Consider the following 20,207-nt stretch of genomic DNA (forward strand, 5'->3'; position numbering starts at 1 on the left):
CCTTGTTCCCTCACTTTTTTGACTGCTGATAGGAGAGCTAAATCACCTTTCAAACAGCAAAGCAAGGAGGTGTTTGGGCGGTTGGAAGGGTAGGGAGACAATTCCTCAGAGTAAGTAAAAAGAAATACTAGGCTGGCACCCAAAGGATGAGCAGTGAAGTTGGGACGGTGCCCAGGTACCAACTGTGCAGCCTCTACAGGACCAGGTAGATTTGGAAAAGGTCTCCAGCTCCACAGAGGTCAGAGCAGCTCCAGGGGTAGCAAAGGAGGCTTGTACAGCTGTTCAGTTTAACAGTGATGCTGTGACTTACGCAGAGGTATTAACTGCAGGGATGTTGTTTTAGATTTTACAGAGTAGATTGGCATTTCCTGGAAGAGTAGGTTAATCATGGTAAAAAGAGAGGCAGCATATATCTCACTTTGGGAAGAAGGGGCTCTTGCAGCTCTTGCCTGAGTATGCGTGAGCGTCTGGTTTGTTGCTGCGTAAGGGTGCAGCAGCTTTGTGTGCATCAGCGCTGTGCTTATTTGTGTGCTGCAACGTGTGTCTAGGTCAGTGACTTTGACAATAAAAACCCCACAGTCGTAATTGTCAGGCTTAGTTGCTTAGATAAGCTAAGGGAATTTGAAAGGTAGTTTGTGCACATCCACTGTGAAAAGGCTCCTCCTGAAGAAAAACTATAAAATAAACATCCTTAACTTTCCTTTCAAATTCATATACAGTATTTGCCTTCAGTGTGTCTGCTTTCCTGGAGGCAGCTGAGGCAATCTCCTCTACTCACTCCCCCATTTACCAGTTGTGTTTTGGATTGCTTGCGATGCTATGGATGTTGATTATGGCCTTCACAACACCGCCTGGTTTATCCATGGAATCATCCCGAGGGATGAGACCGCAGCAAATTCTCAGCTGACCAAAAGGCAGCCCAAGGTATTAGTTCAGTGTATTTTCTTTCATGAGTAAGAAGCAGATAAGATTTCAGCATAAATGGTACATTTTAATTATGTTTATAAGTGAAATGCAGAGCAGATGTTGGAAGCACCATTTCAAGTGCTCTTTCCTCATCCTAGAGGCAGCGTTTCAGTGTTAATATTGTATCTCTCTCTAAAAATGCTTGATTTGAAAAACTTTTTAAGATAAAATATCTCGTTGGCCTAGGATCACTTCTGGGTCCCTGTGCATCTGTGTGTGAATTCTTTTCCTGTTTAGGATTTTTGAAATACGTACCAAAAGTTCCTTTCTTAACTTTTTTCTTAGTAATTAAAGAAAACGTTGTATTATAAAACCTCGAAGAATGCAAGCTAAACTTGATATTCCCTGCCCATCTCACTCCCCTCAATCTAAATTCTCTCTCTACTATACATGCATGCATATATACATACATATACATATACACATACACATATACATACACAGGCACTCCATCACATTCCAAACACTCCTGGATGTTGGATCTTAAAATTACATTGTAGAAAATATTAGACTGGCAAGTGCTGTGCCTACAATTGGAATATTGTTGATATTCTCACATTTCTTTGGCTATCACATGCTAAGATCAATAATGTCAATACCGTTAAAAATGAGATAATAACTTCAAAATATTGCCAGAAATGTGCTGCAAATGGAAAGCATGCATTATATTAAGCTTAGAGACTAGACTGCTTGTTTCTGCATTTTTGCTTCCGACAGTCTTTGAAAAGCATGTTGTTTGCACTAGTAACAGAAATGCGATTTTAAGAGGGCAGAAAGATGCACTAATATTTATATGAAGCCATAATACAGCAAAAAATGATATGGGCTGTTATTCTACTGTATTGCCAGAGGACGGTATTGATCTTCGAAGGGTTAAAGTGCTACCGGGTTACATTAATGTCACCCTTCAGCAATCACTGGCCAATAACATATCAGCAATCAATGCTGCAGCGTGTTGTTCACGACACTCAGTTTTTGGAGACAAGTGGCTGATCTATTTTGACAAGAAGAAAAAATAGTCTCGGAAATTCTTGCAAATCTTAAGAGGGGAAGATATATGAAACAAACTGCTTCCATTAGAAAAAATGGTAATGTTTGCCTTCATAAGTAACAACATTTTATGTCAGTTCAGTGGAGCAGTGAATGAACCAAAACTCTGCTAACCTTCAAAATGGAAAGGATTCCGTAAGTAGGATTTACATAGTCTGAATATTTTATATTTTGAGTGCTCATCACAGCTCGCATAAACTAATACTTAAATATATATTTCCAATAAAGAAAACATTTGACTTCTGGAGGAGTAAAGCAGTGAGACACGTTTTGGCTTGTGAGTACAGACACGGGTTTCGCAGCCCCTGCTCCTTTTTCTCCTGTTAACAATTTTCTTCTATCAAGTTCTCATAATTTGTGCGTGTCCAAAGAAGGCACTGCAAGCCTCTTCACAAAAGGAACTTAAAGAAAAAAGATAATAATCAGGAACTCAAACAGCCATAAAGTAAAAAGTACAAAGGGGAAAATAAAAAATAGAGGCTGTGAGAGCACGCGAGGGGTTAAAGTTCTGACCACTGTCTGCATATATAAAATTATATCACCTTATCTGAAAAGTTTAGGCTCAAAAGAAAAGCCTCGGTTAAAAATACCTTTTAGGTTTATTAAATCTTTAGGCTGAAGATTACAGCAAGTGTTTTGTCTTTGGTGAGTAGCTGTTTGTCTCACTTTATTTACTTGGTATTGGGTATTTGTCAATGTCATTTCATATCTGCAGAAAATTCATACGTTGTATGGAAGTATGTATGTGTGTGAGTGTGCTGAAGGTCACATGACTGTTTCATCCTATTTGGTGGAGCAGCTTGACTTTTTTTCCCTGGCTTTTGGTGATGGTTGTGAGTGCAGAAGTTGATTGACAGATGCATGCCAGAAACCCCCATTCTCCTTTTCAAAGACTACATATGATGGATTGCGATCTTTCAGCTCAGCAGGACACAGGGACCATGCAAGCTGTAATTGGTCAGGTATGGAGTCAGCCATTTCTCAACTCCCCTTTTATTTTTTTTTTTTCCACAAGGGTCTAACCATATGATTCACATAATTCATATTTACAGTACCATCTTTCTATCTGTATCTTCAGCTACCAGTGAGTGTAGTACTGAAAGTGAGAAAGGCAAAAGAACCACAATAATCTGGCCAGGGAATCACTAGTTAAACCTAAAATACCATGCTTTTCTTCTAATAAACCCGGTTTATAATTTAGTCTGAGCTTTGCCAAATCAATCTATTTATTAATTTACCGTTGTATTTTGTTTAAATGTGCTGAAGTAGAAGAACTGAGGAGTGGAAGTGTTATGTTTGCTGGGGAGTTGCTTTCTATTTCTAATGCTGTTCATTATTTCTATATTGACTGTATTCCTGTACTACAGGCTGTGGATTTTTTATTTTTTTTTCTTTTTCTTTTTTTCTTCTTTTACTCCTAACCCAGATAATGTGTGATTGAGCTTGGTAAATGTAGTAGTCTTTGCTGCTGCAGAGGGGCAGCCTGCAAATTAAACACTGCCACAATCTGAAAGGTCCAGGTGGTCTGCTCGTGCTTCCTAATGCAATCCAGCACAACAGCTTTAATAAACAGCTCTATTTAGTTCTCCCTCCCTGTATCCAGGGAAGTGAACTGGTCTGGGGCTGCTGTGATGAAATGCCAGAAGAATATCTCTCAAAGGCCTCACAAGCTGATTTTTAGAGCTTTTCCGTTTTGTCGTCTTTGTCTTCCAAATGGGTCAGTGAGTCCTTCTCTTTCTGTTTTGTGATTTCTGATAAGTCTGTAGTTTTTTATGTGTGTGTTTTAACCGTGCTGTTTCTAGCTGTAGCCAGAAGAGAGAAGAATCATTGTCTTTTCATTTGCTTCAAATAATAACCTGAAGTGGGGAAAGAAATTAAATTATTTTCTCCTGTAGTACGGGGAGGGCTGTTTTCCTATGAATGCAGCCGGAGTCGGATGAAGGTGTCTGTTTTTCTAACAAAATTTTGTGCTCAGCACTTTCTCATTAACTACTGACTTGTAAATCAGTCTCTGGCAAAGGGTATTTTTTGAACTCTCAAAAGTTTGTGGTTTTTTGCATATGTTTCCAGTGTAGTGAACGCATGCTGCTGAGGTGATGACATAGTATTTGTGTTTCCTATATGTTGATACAATGGTGGAAAAAAATGCATCCTACGCACTGTTTTCAACTAAATTATGGCAAAGCACAGAAGTCCCTCAAAGCACATGGTTTATTAATACCATCGTACACAGTAATGCATTTCTGGGCGGAAAATGTCAAATATGTAATACCATGTTTACCACAGACTTTTATTGCTTTAAATATTTTAAAAATAAAAGATACATTTTTTATTAAAAATCCCCCAAACATTAACAGCTTTATATTAGGCTGGCTTATACCTAAAAAGTGGGGCATGTTTGCCAGTATTACATTGTGTGAAAATATGTATTTTAGAGCAGGTTAATTACCTTTTTGTGGAAACTTGGTCAGTCTTAAAGAAATATATTTAGTAATTCTAAGGCAGATAAAATGGCAAGGGTTTGAGCAAGTACACCTGACAGAAAATATACCCTGAAACCTTGAGAAATCTCAAAGCTTGTAATATCTCTTTAATGTAACTTTTGCTTTGGCATGTAAGAAAGTGTAAGTTAGCTATTTTATGTTTAAAGCTCGCTAGCTCTCGGAAAGTGGTTTTGAGGCTGGAAAGGGTAGGAGCATGTTTTTCTCTGTGTAGCATTCCATATTTCGTCAATTAAAAAAAAAGTTCAGTGAATGTCTGGAAAAATGTTTATATTGTGTGTTAGTGTATTTAATTTCCTAAAAATCAATAACAAGGGCATGCACTTCAAAGAAAAATACATTTCACTATTTTAGGTGACTAACTTCTTTGGGCTTTTTATGTCAGAATTTATGGATACTATTATTGTGCAACTTATTATGTTAGGTGTTTCAAACATTTTTTTAGATCCGTATGTGTGCATATTTACATATTGTATGTGTAAGTGTGCACATCCAAATGTGTTCATAAATCCACAAAATATCCAGGAATGTTTTGCTTTTGATTAATTGTCCAGTGTTTGGTTATTAGCTACATGGCAAGACAGAACAAAATGGTGTGGGTTTTTTTTTTTTCCCCCCAGGTAAAAATGATGTATTTTCTAATAGTATAATAAAAGAGTTACTTAAAACTTGGGAAGCACAGAGCAATCAGTGTAATTACCATACATTGATGGAAATAGAAATAGACTTTCTCTATGGACTCTCATACTCAGCTGACAAGAGAAAATAACTATCAAAAGATAAACCCTATGCCATAAAATCTTTCCACACCGTAAGTCTATATTTAGTATTGATAAATAATAAATATTTGTATATTCAGTATGTGTATATTTTTAGAAGATACATTTCTTTCCCGACGCTATTGTTTTAGAAAAAGTTCTTAAGAGTCCTTGTTAACTTTCAAACCTCCAAAAGCAGAAACTTTAAATAAATGTTTATCATTTGGCCTTTTTATTTCAGAATTGTATTTTTCTCCAGCTGCGAGAACTAAATTTTGTTTTGACTAATCCAGCAGATGTAGCTTTAAATTCAGTCTTGTTTGCTGCTAATGGAGTGTGAACTTGCCTAATTAAAAATTCGAACTATACATGTATATCTCTGCTCCAATGGAGATCAGAAACACTAACAGTTATTTGTAGTTCAAACACTAGTCTGTGTATGACACGAAAGTAATAGCAGGAGCATGCTGATTTAAAGGCATTTTCAACACCAAGTACTTGTTCATCATTAAATGTATTTTCCACTTTTTTTTTTTTATATTCTTGATTTCCTCTGTCTCCGAGCACCAGTGTCCACAGTGGCTCCCACTGGTGATGGCAATGGTAGGCAGAGTGCTACAATCCTGACCATTACCTAGCACCTGGGTATACTGGCTCCAAGGTGCGGAATTGCTTGTATACCTTCCCTCTGGATTTTTCCTCCCCCAAGCAAGCAATTAAACAGGCAAGTACTCTGAAGAACAACCTCCTTGCCTAGTGTGTCAAGATCTAGAAGCTCATTGCTCATTGTGATTTTGATTCATAACTGGTGTGTTTGGAATGAAACCCCGATCCCTGTCAGCAGTAGTCTGTAGCATCCTCCCTTGCACGCTGAACCATAATACCCGTTATTTCTTGAAAATGTGTTTTGCTCTTATAGAAACTATTAGCTGGATTTTTATACCATATTCCTTATATATCCTGAGCCCATCTAAATGAACAGGTAATTAAATGCATCATCTAATTATTCCAATTATGCTGTATTTTCTCTACCTTGTATGCTTTCTAAAATCTGTACTGCACTTTTTTTTCCTTTTTTTTTCCCCATTTTTTTTTTCTTTTTTTTCTTTCTTTTTTTTTTTTTTTTTTCAGACCTGAGCTTGTGAGTGACAGGTTAGTTCATCAGCATTACAGCCCTCCTGTTTTTGTCTCATCTCATGCAGACAGGTCACTGTGTCCAATCACCCTTCTGGCTCTGCTATCCCCGGGGGAGCCCAGGCCAGCCTGCCATCTTGATCCACCGGCCTGAGGGCCCGGGCTGGCTGCACATTTCTGTGTTCACTGGTTCCTGCATATATACTAAAACGGGAAGGGGAGGGGGTGCGTGTGTGGGGGGGGGGCAGCTTAAATTAGATCTCTGTAAGATGAGAGGAAGTAAATTAGGTAACCTTCTTCAAATAAGCAGGCGTTTGCTGTTATTATTGCTATGTTTGAGTTCTCTTACTACATGTTAACCGTGTTTATTTTCTATATTTCAATGGTATCCTCCATGTGATCTCATCATCTAGTGAAAGCTATTTATGCTATTTATGCAAGGGTAAACATGCATGCTTTTCCCATAAAGTTCTGCTCTGAAGCCCAATTTATGAGACTGGTACATTGCTGCAGCCAAGGTGCGTCTTCCTGTTCTGTATTTTAGCTTGTTGGGGTTTTTTTGTTTGTTTGTTTGTTTTTTCCCCACAATTAACAACAAGAGAGCAGGGGAGGTAAATGTTTTGGAGAAGCCGTTCATTCCTGTAACTCACGGGTCACTTTTCAGAAGTTTGATCTGTTGCAGTGTTGTTTTGTAATGCAGATCAACACACATCCAGGAGTTTAATTTTTACCGAATGAAGATCAGATCTATAATGTTAGTTTTTCTTGAGTAATCTTTAAGTGATTCTTCTTGTAGTAGTAGGGGAGGTCTTTTTCTTTTGGAATACCCATTTCCATCTCTAATCTAATATACAGAAGTGCCTAGAATGTATACAAACAGAACAGAACCATCTTACGCATAAATTTAAGACCCACTTTTATAATACAGCAAGGAATTATGCCCTTTTGTCTACGGTTTGGGACAAACCCTGCTCTCTCTAGCAAGAATTAGACCTATCACTGTAAGCATGACTACTTGCATAAGTAAGGTCAGACTACTTGTCCCCTTGTCTGCTTAGTGTTTGTCCAGCACAGACACTGTTGTCCTTTACAGTCACCAGCAGTTGTTTTCTGCAGTTTGAGACTGTGAGAGAGAGATTTATGGACACGTACACACTGACTGTTGTTTTCAGTAGTAGAGAGACAATGTAAACAATAAGAATCACGTTTGAAAAACTTCAAAAACATGTTTTTTAATATTTATGAACAAGCTGGTACTCTGATAATGAAGCATTCCATCTCTGCAGAAACGCACTGTTTTATACCCTCTCTAGTATACTGTGTCCTTAAGAATTATTATTGTAAGGAGATGCAGGAATGTGGCTGTAATATTTTACAGTATAAATATTTGTTGTAGAGGAGTTTGGATCTTGTTAATTTAATATATGTAAATTCTTTGGTCCTAGGCCTGGATTCCAGCAAAAGAATGCGTTTCTCTGTTGACTTTTGTTTTTACAGCAAAAAAAATATGGATTTTTATCATTTTCATTCATGCTTAAAAAGATTTTTTTTGTTTTCACACCAAAATCGTGTTTTAATTGAAATCAGCCCTCTAAAAACATCTTTACTCATTTTTTCATATTAAATTTCTTTATTCTTTTCTGCGCTACTTTGCTGTTAGTTTGTGGGTCAGGCCAATTAAGAGGTCAAATCTTTAAAAAGCTGTGATTTACACTCTGTGTATATTCACTATTATTCTAAGAGAAAAATGAAGTATGTCAGATGAGTCAGATGACCTTTAAATTGCTGGACAAGTGACACTCATCCAGCGATGTAGATTTTTATCTTTTGGCAATGCATTTACATTCAAGTACCTGTGCTGTGTTTCCTAGATTGCAGACCGATAAACTAAATACCAGTCTGGGACACTTTTGTATGTACAGTACATAGAAGTGACTGTGCTGAGCCTCTTATCTTACGCTGACCTGTAGCTGTAACAAGACTTTTATTTTTCTTTTCTGATCTGAACTGCAATTCAAATGGAAGAAAATAAAAGGACAATCGAAGACAAACTGTAGATAGCATTTTCAACATTAGATGAGGACATAGCAAAATACTTTTTTTTTTTTTTTTCTCCTGTGATTTACATCTCTTGGTGACATTTGCTTGTAATGCTGCATCTTACTCTGAAATTGTAAAAGTGGCAGGAAGAACCTCAGATCAGTCAGTTCTGAATATGTGCCACTCTCTCATTACAGTTAACGGGACTCAAATGTGTACGTAAAAGTTGCTCAGGAAATCACTTAAGCCCGTATAAGAAGTCTGCAGCTGCTAAATCTTCAGGTGCACAGTACAATACTGAACTCAGTGGGACTCCTCATGTAAATAACACTTTGCAGGATCTGGTCCAACTTGCCTATTGAGTAACTGTCATTGCTAATAAATACAACACAGTCTGGTTTAAATACTAGCTGAATAATTGCAATGCAAAGTCGTTTATAATTAGAACTGACTATTAGGATTAAAGACAGTAACTCTAGGCTCTTGAACACTTTTATTTTTTGAGGATGTCAGGGCTACAGGTAAATGGACTATAGCTTCGGGCTTTTTGTTTTATCGTTGGCTTTGAAACCTCTGTGATATGTAGGACTATTTCTTCAAAAGAGAAAGATTAGTTGTTGATATTTGCTGCTGATTCTCTGTTGACTGGTAGTGCTGTTCCATAGGAGAGCTTTATCTAACTGTTAGATCAAAAGAAAAATTTGAAGATCAAGAGACTGTTCTAAATTTCTAGCCATTTTTAAAAGTGGGAGAAAGTGTATTAAAAAAAAAACAAAACAAAAAAACACTAAAGGGGGAGGGGAGGACATGACCCAAAAAATCTTTAGTCCAAGCCATGGTGAATGATATAAATTAAATTTTCTTCAGCTATTTAGAATATGTTTTGTGGTTACTAATAAGCCTGTTATTTTCTATCCCAGAGCGGTACAATTTGTATATGCCATTCTATATTATAGCAAAACTAGGTCCAACAAACTTTTATGCGTAGTCTTCCTTTTACTGGCATGAGTACTAGAAATGGATGTCATTAACATGGGTGCATATACTTAAAGTTGAGGAAATGGATTTTGCTCTGTGATGTAGTTGCACAGCTGTCCTATGCCCTTTGCTCATGTGAATGAGGGTTTACAGGGTAGGATGCTGTTAGCTGTTCTTTGTCAAAACAGACGGGACTTGTCTTGATGGGCTTTCCTGTAACACCTTACTGTAAAAGAAATCCAATAATTTGATAAGCACTGCTGCGAAATCTGACTTGAGAGAGTAATTTTTGATCCTGTGGTATTTCCAGTGAGTGTTACCTAAGCTATTTGCTAAATATGATCTATTCCCATAGGTAACTCTTTCCAGGATGGGGCTCTGAACCCACAGATAGGGGAGGACGTTGTAAAGAGAAACATGTCCTTAAGCAAAAGAAAAAGAAATGTTAGAAAGGAACTTAATGCTACTTCAGTCACTGATTCCATCACGTAAATTTTATTTTACAAGCTTCTAGCATTTTCAAGGACCTTGGACTCATGTGTGTTTAGAAGACACAATCCAGCTGTGTAATGGCACTTCCAAAAAGGAAATATTATAAGGGCACCAGTAAAAGACAAAAGTGGCTTTTTAGTCACCCCCTGCTATGGAAACAAGACTTTCAAGCAATAGAAAATAACAGAGCATGAGGTTTTTACGAGCAGATTAGTGAAAGTCATGTTAATACTATTACAGAACAGCTGCTGTTAGACATACTGTAAGAGATAATTCTGTATCAGAATGTTGTCCTTTTCACTAAACTGTAACTGCTTTTCCACTTACTGAGCCAACTTGCGAAGCTCTAACTTGGCTTTTACTTGAGCTTTGCTCATGTTTCATGTGCAATGAAGTATGGAGGATTTTTAGCAGAATAAAAGGTCTGATTTTTAGAAGCTGGCGGCTTTAGCCCATTTCTGGAAGTCATCTCTTCTTTTTTTCTTGGGGGGAGAGGAGGAATAAATTTGCAGCATCAACTAAGACTGAAGCAACAATATTAATGACCAAAACATTCATATCCTTATCTCGAGCTTGTGACTTAAAATCACATTGTCTTCCATCAATGGCAAACTAGCATCAACACACTAAATGCTGTGATTGTTGTTTTTTTCAGTTTATAACAATAGAGAACTGTGTCTGATTGTTACCAAATCCAACTTTAAAAATAAAAATGGCCTAAAGATGCATCAAATAACTCTGATACTCTTTAAGTCTGGCAGTTCTGAGATGCTGTTACGATGGCTATAGCTGTTGGTACTGGAACAAGACGCTGCCAAGTGCTAAATGCTTACAGTGTCGTGAACTTCCTACTGGCTTTGTTAGGCAGGACTCTGTTCCAGCAAGGACTGAATGTTTTTTTCAGTCTTTGAAGGCAGAATCAGGCCCTGAATCACACAAGGGGAAATTTTTCATTTGATCCCTGACCCCCCCCCCCAGCTCAGACATTGTTAATGAAGGAAAAATTGTGAGGTTTCCTGTGAAAATTGTTCTGTTTAAAGTTAAATAAAATAACTTGGAATAAAGGAGAATTATGCTGCTCTAAGAAACAAACAGCTATTGCAAGACTTCTGGCTGTAGTCTTCCCTTCCCTTCACGGTGCTCATCCCTTTCTGTGTACAAAACGTGCTTCACATTCTTCAAATGGATTATACAAAGCAGAAATAATATCTGCAAACAAGAAGCTCCCAGTTCTTTTGGAGGAAAGGTTGAAAGTTGTGGCAAATGTAAAAGTGGCTTCTAATGTGGAAGAATAAAGCGGAGAACATCAAACTCATTTCACTTAGTGTCATTCATGATGATTTATCATTATAGTCAGGGCAAACTGTGATCTCAGAGCTGAAACAATTTTGTCCATTAAGACGAAAAAAACAGCCCCAAAAACCAGAATGTTCCAGCTTGGTTCTTATATCCTTAGGGTTGTAATATTGAATTCAGAATTGGGGAAGCTTAATCTTGCGGCCAGATTTGACAAGATGCTGGTTGAACAGTAGGCAGAAGTGATGGTTTGTGCGTTGTAATGCCCATGGTGGGAAATAAAGAAAGATAAGAAGATTTTTTTTCCAGGAATTTGGATGCAGTAGTCACCACCTGCTCCAGCTTCTCACACAAGCACATCCACAAGTATCCCCACAGACTTAGCAAGAAAGCTCACATGAGGACCATGCTGTGCATTAGACTATGTGACACTAAAGGCTTGGATCTCACCTGGCTTCAATGGGATAGAGACACGTACAGCTGAAATAAAAAAAGCCAGTTCTCTGACTCCACTCAGTTGATACTGGAGAGTAGGAATCTTGGGGGGTGGCAGGGGGCGGGTAGTGGTGATGTAGGCAAAAACCCGGAGGCTGCATCTGAAATCTTGGAGGAGCAAGCAATGGACTCATTGGCAGATGTTCGGAAAATAAGACCTGGATTTCGAATAGTCAAACAGCAACAAAAAAAGAGGCTGAAGACTGGAGTTTCTTCCCCTGAATATATTGGTTTCTGTTTATTTTTTTAAGTTCATGCTGGATTCTTAGCAAGAGGAGAAATTGAGGGTTGCCCCCTAACTAGGGATTTAGAGTGACTCCGTAATGAATTTTAACCCAAGAGGCACTGTGGATATTCAGCAAACCTTTGTTCTATTCTGCTCATGTCCTTATGCTGGTCCCATCACCGTAGTTATTAGATCTCAAAGATTACATTCTTTGATCTAGTGCTTTCTAAATCCTTAAACCACGGTTTATTTATTTAAAAGGTTATATCCAGCATTGGATTGGATTGTAAAGTACCCTTTGACTCTTTCATGAAGGACACAGTACAAACACTTGCTGCCAAAGGAGTATTTCCTTCTGACCATGAAGCACCACAGCATTTTATTGAATTAAGAACTGCACAGGGATCTGTGCTTTTAATCTGGACAGTGTGTTGAGATTTATTTTTTTTACCTCATTGGTATGGTGATGTCGTTCATTTCTGATACAACAGACATTTATTGGTGTATGCAGGTGAATTTCAGTTATGCTCTAAATTAAAAAAAAACCCTGCAAAATAGCCTCATATTTCCCCAAGAAAATAAAAGCACACTAAACCTCGAACAGATGTTAAAAATGACTACGTTCAGGATGTGTTCTTGGGATTTCTTTTTGATCTGGTGTTTACTGGGGTTCATCACAAGTAACTCTCTGGAGCTAAACAGAGTTACATTTGGGTAAACATGATCACCAGCAGCTTTTAAGCGTGTTCCATCAGATTCGGAACCCCTTACATGAACAAATTTACCAGTGTAGTCTTCAATGCTTGATTAATTATGAACTGTGTGATGTGACTCCCAAGCTAACCAGTGAGAAGGCACAGAAAGCAAAAGAGAAGGACACTAAAATTGAGCCCAGTGTGCTCCTTTCTGACTGATATTAATTATACTGTATACAAACTGGTCTCTTTTTTTTTTTCCCCGATCAGTCCTGCAAGCCAAACTGTAAAAGTTCTCATGTAATTTCCCTTAATTCTGGAGAAACCAAGACTGAAATTGGCACCTGAAAAGAGAAATCGTATTAAAAATAGCTATTATCGTTTCATTTTTTTAATGCTTGTGTTTGGTTATTTTTCTTTTTTGAGAAGCTCAGCCCCTGGAGATAGTAGCCTGATTCTACTTTATACTGAGACTTCTTTATACCATCTGGTATTACAAACCAGCTGTAAAGTGGGTGTAAGAGTAGTTTATTTATGTGTATATCAAAGCTCTTCTATATTTCCAGAATGGTAGAAAACCACCATAGTGTCAATGGGAATAAGGCCCAAATAGATGGACTGGAATTTCCAATTTTTCACATGGAAATGAAAAAGGGATAGGCAGAAATCAGACTGGGGGAAGAGAGGAAGGATCAAGCCTTATTTAGCAACAAATTTGCATTCATTAACATCCATTCGGAATTGAAAAACAGACAAGGTGAAAGGGCCAAATCCTGTTTCACTGGTCACCATCCATACCTTTACTGGCAGTAATGAAAACATGGAATGGAGGGAAGTGAGCACCAGTCAAACCATAGTAGTCAGTACCTCACGCCACAACCAAAACAAAATAAAGGCTGCTTTCTGAATCAATCAAATGCATTATGGTTTTAAAATTCTCATTCTCTCTTTTTCTTTTTTTCTTTCTTTTTTTTTTTTTTTTTTTTATTACCCCATGGTCTGCAGTGTTGCTCGCTGTGACATTTGACAAAGATCTATGTTTCCAGAGCATTATTCAGTTAGTACACCTGGATTAGTGAAAAAGAAAACAAATGAAATTCATAGGAATTAATGTCAGTTAAATTCCCTCTTTCTATAGTTTATATTGTCAGATGAATTCTTCAACTCCAAGTCAAAGGGTGAATAAAAACAGCAAACGAAGACAGTAGAAGCAAAACAAATAATGACAGTTATGCTAATGGAAAACATCTTAAAATTTAGCCAGACACAGGAAAAAAAATTAAAATAGCAATTTTGTGGTTCATCCACGAGTTTTCTTTGAAATTTTGAGAAGCTTCCTAACTCTACTTTATTTCATAATCCCTTTTAAACAGGCACATAGGAGTTTTAAGGGATTCTGTGAAGGTTGTGAGATATTTCTCTCTTTGCTACCCCATTTTGTGAGAGCCCAAGGGAAAAATATTGGCAGGGCTTGTAGAATCTTCTATAATTGAAGTAGCCCAGTATTTCCTATCTTAAGTGCTGCTGCTGCTGTTAGTGTTTCCACCTGGTTGGCTGCCTCTTCCTGAATATTTTTGAAGACAATTTCAGCTAAAATACTTCAGCGGTTCCCACGGAGGACAGGGGAATAGGGGACAGTTTTGTCCATTTTAAAGACACCCCATATTTAAGAGCAGAATTCTGAATTTGGGGAGGAGTAGGAGTCTTGAGCCTGAGATATCTCTTTTGGTATCCTGTGACAATCCACCCATGTTTGATTATGTTCCAAGCCTTTGAGAAATGTAGTTGGCACATGTTTACTTGGCAACTGTAAACAGCTTACATTCCCTAAAGATTCACAGAAAATAAAGGTGTGAAAGGAACTTCAGAAAGTCATCTGCACACAGACAGGATCAGCTTATCTGAGTCACATCTGACTGGTATTTGTCTAAGAGCTTCCTGTAAAACTCCAGCAGCACCAATTCCACAGTATTCATGTGCTATTTGTTGAGTTTAACTATCCCTGCCTTAGCATGCACTGTTATTAAGTTTTCCTTGCGGCAAAAAAGAATCTTTCTTGCTCCAGTTTAAGCCTATCTCTTCTTCCCTCTTTTAGGGATTTCAGATTATTTTTTTTCCCCCTTGGAAGTCTAGCTTCTAACTTGGCCTGTCTTGGGAAATGGCAGAGGTGGCACCAGGGACCCTCACCCCTTGCTGTTCTGTGTATTCAGTGTCTACCCTCTGGGGGAGATGGAGGAGGAAGAGGCGTGATTCAAATGAAGACAGGACAAGAGCCAGGGAAGACACAGGTGTAGATTGAAACGATGAGTGCACAGTAGTCAATCAGGAATAGAGAGTGGTGAGGGATGGAGAGGAAAAGTAGGAGCCTGAGGGAAGAGTGCATCCAAGAGGGGTTGCAAACTGTGAGGGAGAGTAGGGAAGAAGACTTGGCCCAGTGATGAGCAAGCTGAGATGAAAAGAGCTATGGAGAGAGGACTGGACCTGGCTAGGGATAAAGACAGAAGCAGAAAACTGTGGGGCAGGTTTCCTTGCTGCTCAGAAATTTCTGCTGGCAAATCCCACTGGCAAAGTATCTCAGCTTTCCTTTATAAAAGATGAAGCTACACATGCAAGATGTGAAAAATGTTATTTGTATTGTTAAGCCGCATAATTTGAATGAAGTATTTGTACAGTCATAATTTGTTTTCATTGTAAATATGTATAATAATAAACCTTGAGTTATGTAAACAACTACATATCCTACGCAGATTAGGTTCCTTTAGTGTGACCTCTGTACTTCCACACCTCCACTTATGTTTCCATAATAGTATTTGACAATATAGATAGTATTTTGTTATACTTCTTTCTGCATATTGTATTTGATATATAATGGTTTTTTGCTTCCTAGAAACTGCAGAAAGTTTATGTATGCATTTATACATATACACACATATATATTCACATATATATATATACACACGTGTGTGTGTGTATATATATATTCTGGGCCAAATTCCAGAAAAGTCTGATTTGATTTTAAATGTTGGCGATGTTGGATTTACATAATTTTTCAAGATTAAAAAAAGATAATTTTTAAAGTAAAAGTAACTTTGAATTAAGCACTCTTCTGCTTACAAAGCGCCAAATCAAAACATATGGACTTTTTTTCTCTCTTTTTCCTATGAACGGTAGGATTAAAGATTCTAACATAGCTGAATTTTCGTTTTGAATGAAAAATTTCGCAGAGATCTTCCATTACTCTTTCAAACAGTCAAAAGCTATCAACTTATCCTGTATTTTTGCTAGAACGGTGACTGACAACTAGATTTTTTTGATATGTATAGACACTGGTTTTTGTACAAAGTAGACACATGATACCCCTATAATAGGTGATACTTGGCTCTTAATTCTCCACAGCCTCAATTAGTTATTTACAATGTTAAAAATAGGAGCATTGCGAAGCCAAGTGCTTTTTCACTTCAAGTGTCTAATACAGTTCCTTTACTGCAAAGTAAAAGCTTCAGGTTACTAAGGAGAAGCAACATTGGATTATCATTTAAACAGATATAATTGCTACTTTCAGCAGCTTGAAGTCACTTTAATTCCTATACTACGCCAATTTTATCTCTGATGGGAGGGGATGATTTTCTGAAATTTATTTAGTTTTTCTTCAGCATTATTTACAATTGCGACTATAATCTAATGTATGATTTAGTAAGAGCATGCCATCATACTGAAGGAGAACTGGGAATAGGTAGCTAGTACAAAGCACTTATGTGGGGCAGAGTGACATGCAAAGGGAGAGGAGTAATTGCCAACATGGGGGTGTAAAAGAGACAGGATTAAAAGAAAGGGGGCGATGCAGGGTGGAAGGAGGGCATGGCAGATAGAGAAAAGGTGTTTTGGTAAGGCTGAAAATCTCAGAGTTATTTTTTAACAGGTTTGTTACAGTTTTATATATTGAACTACTGGTAATAAGGACTCACAAAGGTTGAAAGATTAGAACTAGTAGCCAGGATTAGGCGGTGGCAGAGAGCTGTGTGAAACAGTTGTGTACAGGAAGACTGAGGATAATAAAACTACATCTATGTTATATCCTCTCTCTTCACCTTTATCCATTCAGCATTTGCTCAGGTGCAAGTTCAGGGACGCATCTTACCAAGCGTCAGCAAAGCACGCTTGTGGTAGCGGTGCAGTAACAACTGAGACAAGCGTAAAACCAGGGCTCGTCCCGTCACCTTCCTGTTGTTTATCAATACTTTGCAAAACTTTTAGCTCTTTCCACCATTAATGTTAATGTCTTAAATTCCATTTTTATGCCTCAACGGAAGGTAGATTGGCATAGGAATTGTCTGGTGGCAAATTGGGGCCTACAATGTTTCAGATAAAGGTTAGAAAACCTTTTAAGCTGTCCTTAAAAGTGACTTACATCCTGAGCTGTTCTGTAGCAGAGGCGTTGCTGGCTGTGGTACCGATCCCCGCGCTCAATGTGATTTAATGATTCTTTTGAAATTGCTTTTCTAAAAGACACTTTGTTTTTCGGTCAGTATCCTTTTGCTTTGGATCGGGCTCTGCTTGGCAAATGCCACCTTGGACACTCACTGCATCTGCAGCCGTCTCCAGCATAAGCAAGGGTAGGAGGCTACAGTATGTATTTGAGCTCCCATTTCATGCTTGCATCTGGTAAACGTCTCCCCACCAGGCTAGAGAAATAGAACTATTATTTGATTAAGTTTTACTAAAATAATACTTTTTTTTTCCCCTTCACAAATGATCTGGTAAGAATGGGTTTCATATGTAAGCTCACAGTGGTATCTGGGGGGTGTATTTGTACCATGGAACCACTTCATGTTGTAGTCCCCCATCGGTGCCCCTGTGCTCAGGGACAGCCACTATGGGCGTCACCGGTAGCAAATGCCCAGGAAGGAGACTCAAAATTTGGTTCTTCAGCTCAAAGGTGGCATACTTAAGACATATAATTGCAATAGTATCATCCGATATGGTGGGGAATGAGCCATGAAATATACAGCAAATTTTCTAGTGAAGGTTATTTTTTTCCATAACTTCCAGTTTTGACAGTCTGTGCGGTGACATCAGCTTCTTTAATTATCATAGAATAGTTTAGGTTGGAAAGGACTTTAAAAATCATCTAGTACCAACCCCCTGCCATGGGCAGGGACACTTCCCACCAGACCAGGTTGCTCAAAGCCCCATCCAGCCTGGCCTTGAACACTTCCAGGCATGGGGCATCTACATCTTCTCAGGGCAACCTGTTCCAGTGCCTCACCACCCTCATAGTGACAAATTTCTTCCCGGTATAGAATGTAAACCTACCCTCTTCCTGTCTGAAGCCATTACCCCCCATCATATCACCACATGCCCTTGTAAAAAGTCCCTCTGTAACTTTCTTGTAGATACTTCAGATAACTGGAAAGCTGCTATAAGGTCTCTTACACTGTAAAATTTTAGGCCCGCAGTTATAACTGTGGCACTTCCACTACAGCTTCTTGGTCACGAGTAAGCTTAGTCACATGTGATAACCCTTTTAAATTTACATAGAAGATAGAAAAGTTATAGAGGACAACACCGGCTGGATCCTAATTACACAAGAACATATATTTACATCAGCTGTGGTGGCAATCAAGCAGCACCTCTACACAGGCAGGTGTGAGGGAGCTGCTGCTCCACAATGTTTGGGAAGCAGGGCCTGTCCCCACAGCACCTGAGCAGTGCAGGCCCGGCATGGCAGCTGGGGATGGCTGAGTTCAGGCCACCATGCAAGGCAGCCATCAGGTAAGAGGCCATACCGGGCCCGTGGCAGGGCTGTGGGGAGCTGGGGGCCAGCACAGCTGTGGCATTGCTGGGCTACATGGGGCCGTGGGCTGGGTGGGGGAGGCCCCAGGTGTGGCTGATCAGGGCAGTTCAGGCCTGGTATTTCCGTAGGCTGAAGCTGTGAGCAGCCAGACACTAAGCTGTTCTTGGAGCTGTGGTGCTGCTCTGTAAAGAAAGAGTTGGGTGGGCTGAGTGTAGGGTTTGCTGTATGATGTGGTGTTTCTCTACCTTTTAAATTCTCATTCATATTGAGGCTAGGTTTAAGATTTTTTTTTTTATTTTTTTTTTCCCTGAGGGGAAAAGTCTGTGTGAAGGCAGGCAGGCTGAGGGAGTGGAGGAGGTGCATAAATGTCCTCTACATGTGGGTGCCCTCAGGAGGGGCCAAACATGGTCTCCAGTCCTTGTCCTCCTGGTGCTACTGGGTGACTGGTGCCAGGCCTGTGAGGTGGTGCCAGGCCCAACTAAGAGGGCACTGACGCTGCTGGCCATGTGGCTGATGGCATCTACAGGCCCGCAAACGTAGGCTCATTTTTAATGCCATGTCTTGAGGATGCTCCAGACTCCTGCTGCTCCTGGCACTTCCCAGTTCAGGTAAGTATCATTGTAGCTGTGGTGACTGGTGCTGTTTATGTATCTCTGGGTTAACACTAATATTGTTGGATTGTGGGGTGCCTCCTAGCATGGATGAAATAACCAGCAAAAATCCTGTTGATTGCAACGGGGTTGAGTTTGCACTATATGTTAATCTGAAATCTCGTGTTGTAACTGTGAAAAAACTGGGTAAGTGCAACTGAAGGGGTGCTGCTGAGTTTCAGACAAGAGTTTTCTATCTTGTCATAATCGACCCTATGCTGAGGCACAGGTTTTAAAGCAGTGCAGGAATAGACTCGGGTACGTGCAGGGACCCACTTACCTAGAGAATGTCCCATGAAGTTACAGATAACAACAAGAAATTAGGGAGAAAAGTTTTTTGGTCAGTCTGTACAAAAATTAATAGTAATTTTTTGATGTGCGGTACTCAGTTTGGTGTATTTGTTTGCTAGCTGCAACGAGTGATCAATGAACCTTTTCATTGATCTCAAATGTGAGGTAACATGATTGGAATTCTTTGCAATTTTCTTCAAAGTTGAAAGGCAGTAAAAGTGGATTAAGCATGATCGCAGCATTGCTGAGCTTTAATTTTGTAGGTAAGGTTCTCTGTGCTAGATGTGTGGGGAATGCTGGAGAAAATGTGGTAGTTGAATTCATCTATCTGTGTTACGCTGGGGGAACCTAATTGCATGTGGAATGTAGGCAATCTATGAGCAGCTGCGGGCTGTTGCAAAAAGCTGTTGGTCAGGAAATATTTTTGGCAATCATTGTTAAAAGATTGTAACTTCTTTCTGACTGATGTCCTAAATCAGTTATAAAATACAGATCAGAGATCCATGATAAAGATGTAACATGTTCTCCAGCATGTAGTTCAATTTTGGGAAAAGTGTTTGGGTTATTTTTCTTTGTTTTGGTAGTGTCTGACTTTCCCATGGATTATTGTTTGAAGGCTGAAAAAGTTTCAAGACTGACTTTTTTGATAGGTGGAAATCTTCTTATCAAAGAGGAAAGATGTATCACAAATGAAAAAGTAGAACATTAATGGAGATCTCTGAAAGCTGTTTTTAAAAGGAGGAACAAAAAATAATTATTCTGCCAGTGCATGCGAGAGTATGGGTTTCATCTTTCTTCTTTTTTGGTAATATTGGGTTCTTCTTTGCAACAGCCTGATGAA

At 38.8% G+C, this 20,207-nt stretch overlaps 1 protein-coding gene across 1 annotated transcript in view; it reads left to right on the forward strand.

The window, feature by feature from the left end:
• Positions 1 to 2,743: 2,743 nt before the first annotated feature.
• POU6F2 (POU class 6 homeobox 2) overlaps positions 2,744 to 20,207 on the forward strand; it is a 315,292-nt gene continuing 297,828 nt past the window's right edge. The window contains exon 1 of the mRNA XM_074573496.1: positions 2,744 to 2,978. Within this exon, the coding sequence (XP_074429597.1) occupies positions 2,874 to 2,978 (105 nt within the window). The 5' untranslated portion in view covers positions 2,744 to 2,873. The remainder of the gene's footprint in view (positions 2,979 to 20,207) is intronic.

This window comes from Larus michahellis, chromosome 2 (genome assembly GCF_964199755.1).
Source record: "Larus michahellis chromosome 2, bLarMic1.1, whole genome shotgun sequence".
In the NCBI taxonomy this organism is placed as follows: Eukaryota; Metazoa; Chordata; class Aves; order Charadriiformes; family Laridae; genus Larus; species Larus michahellis.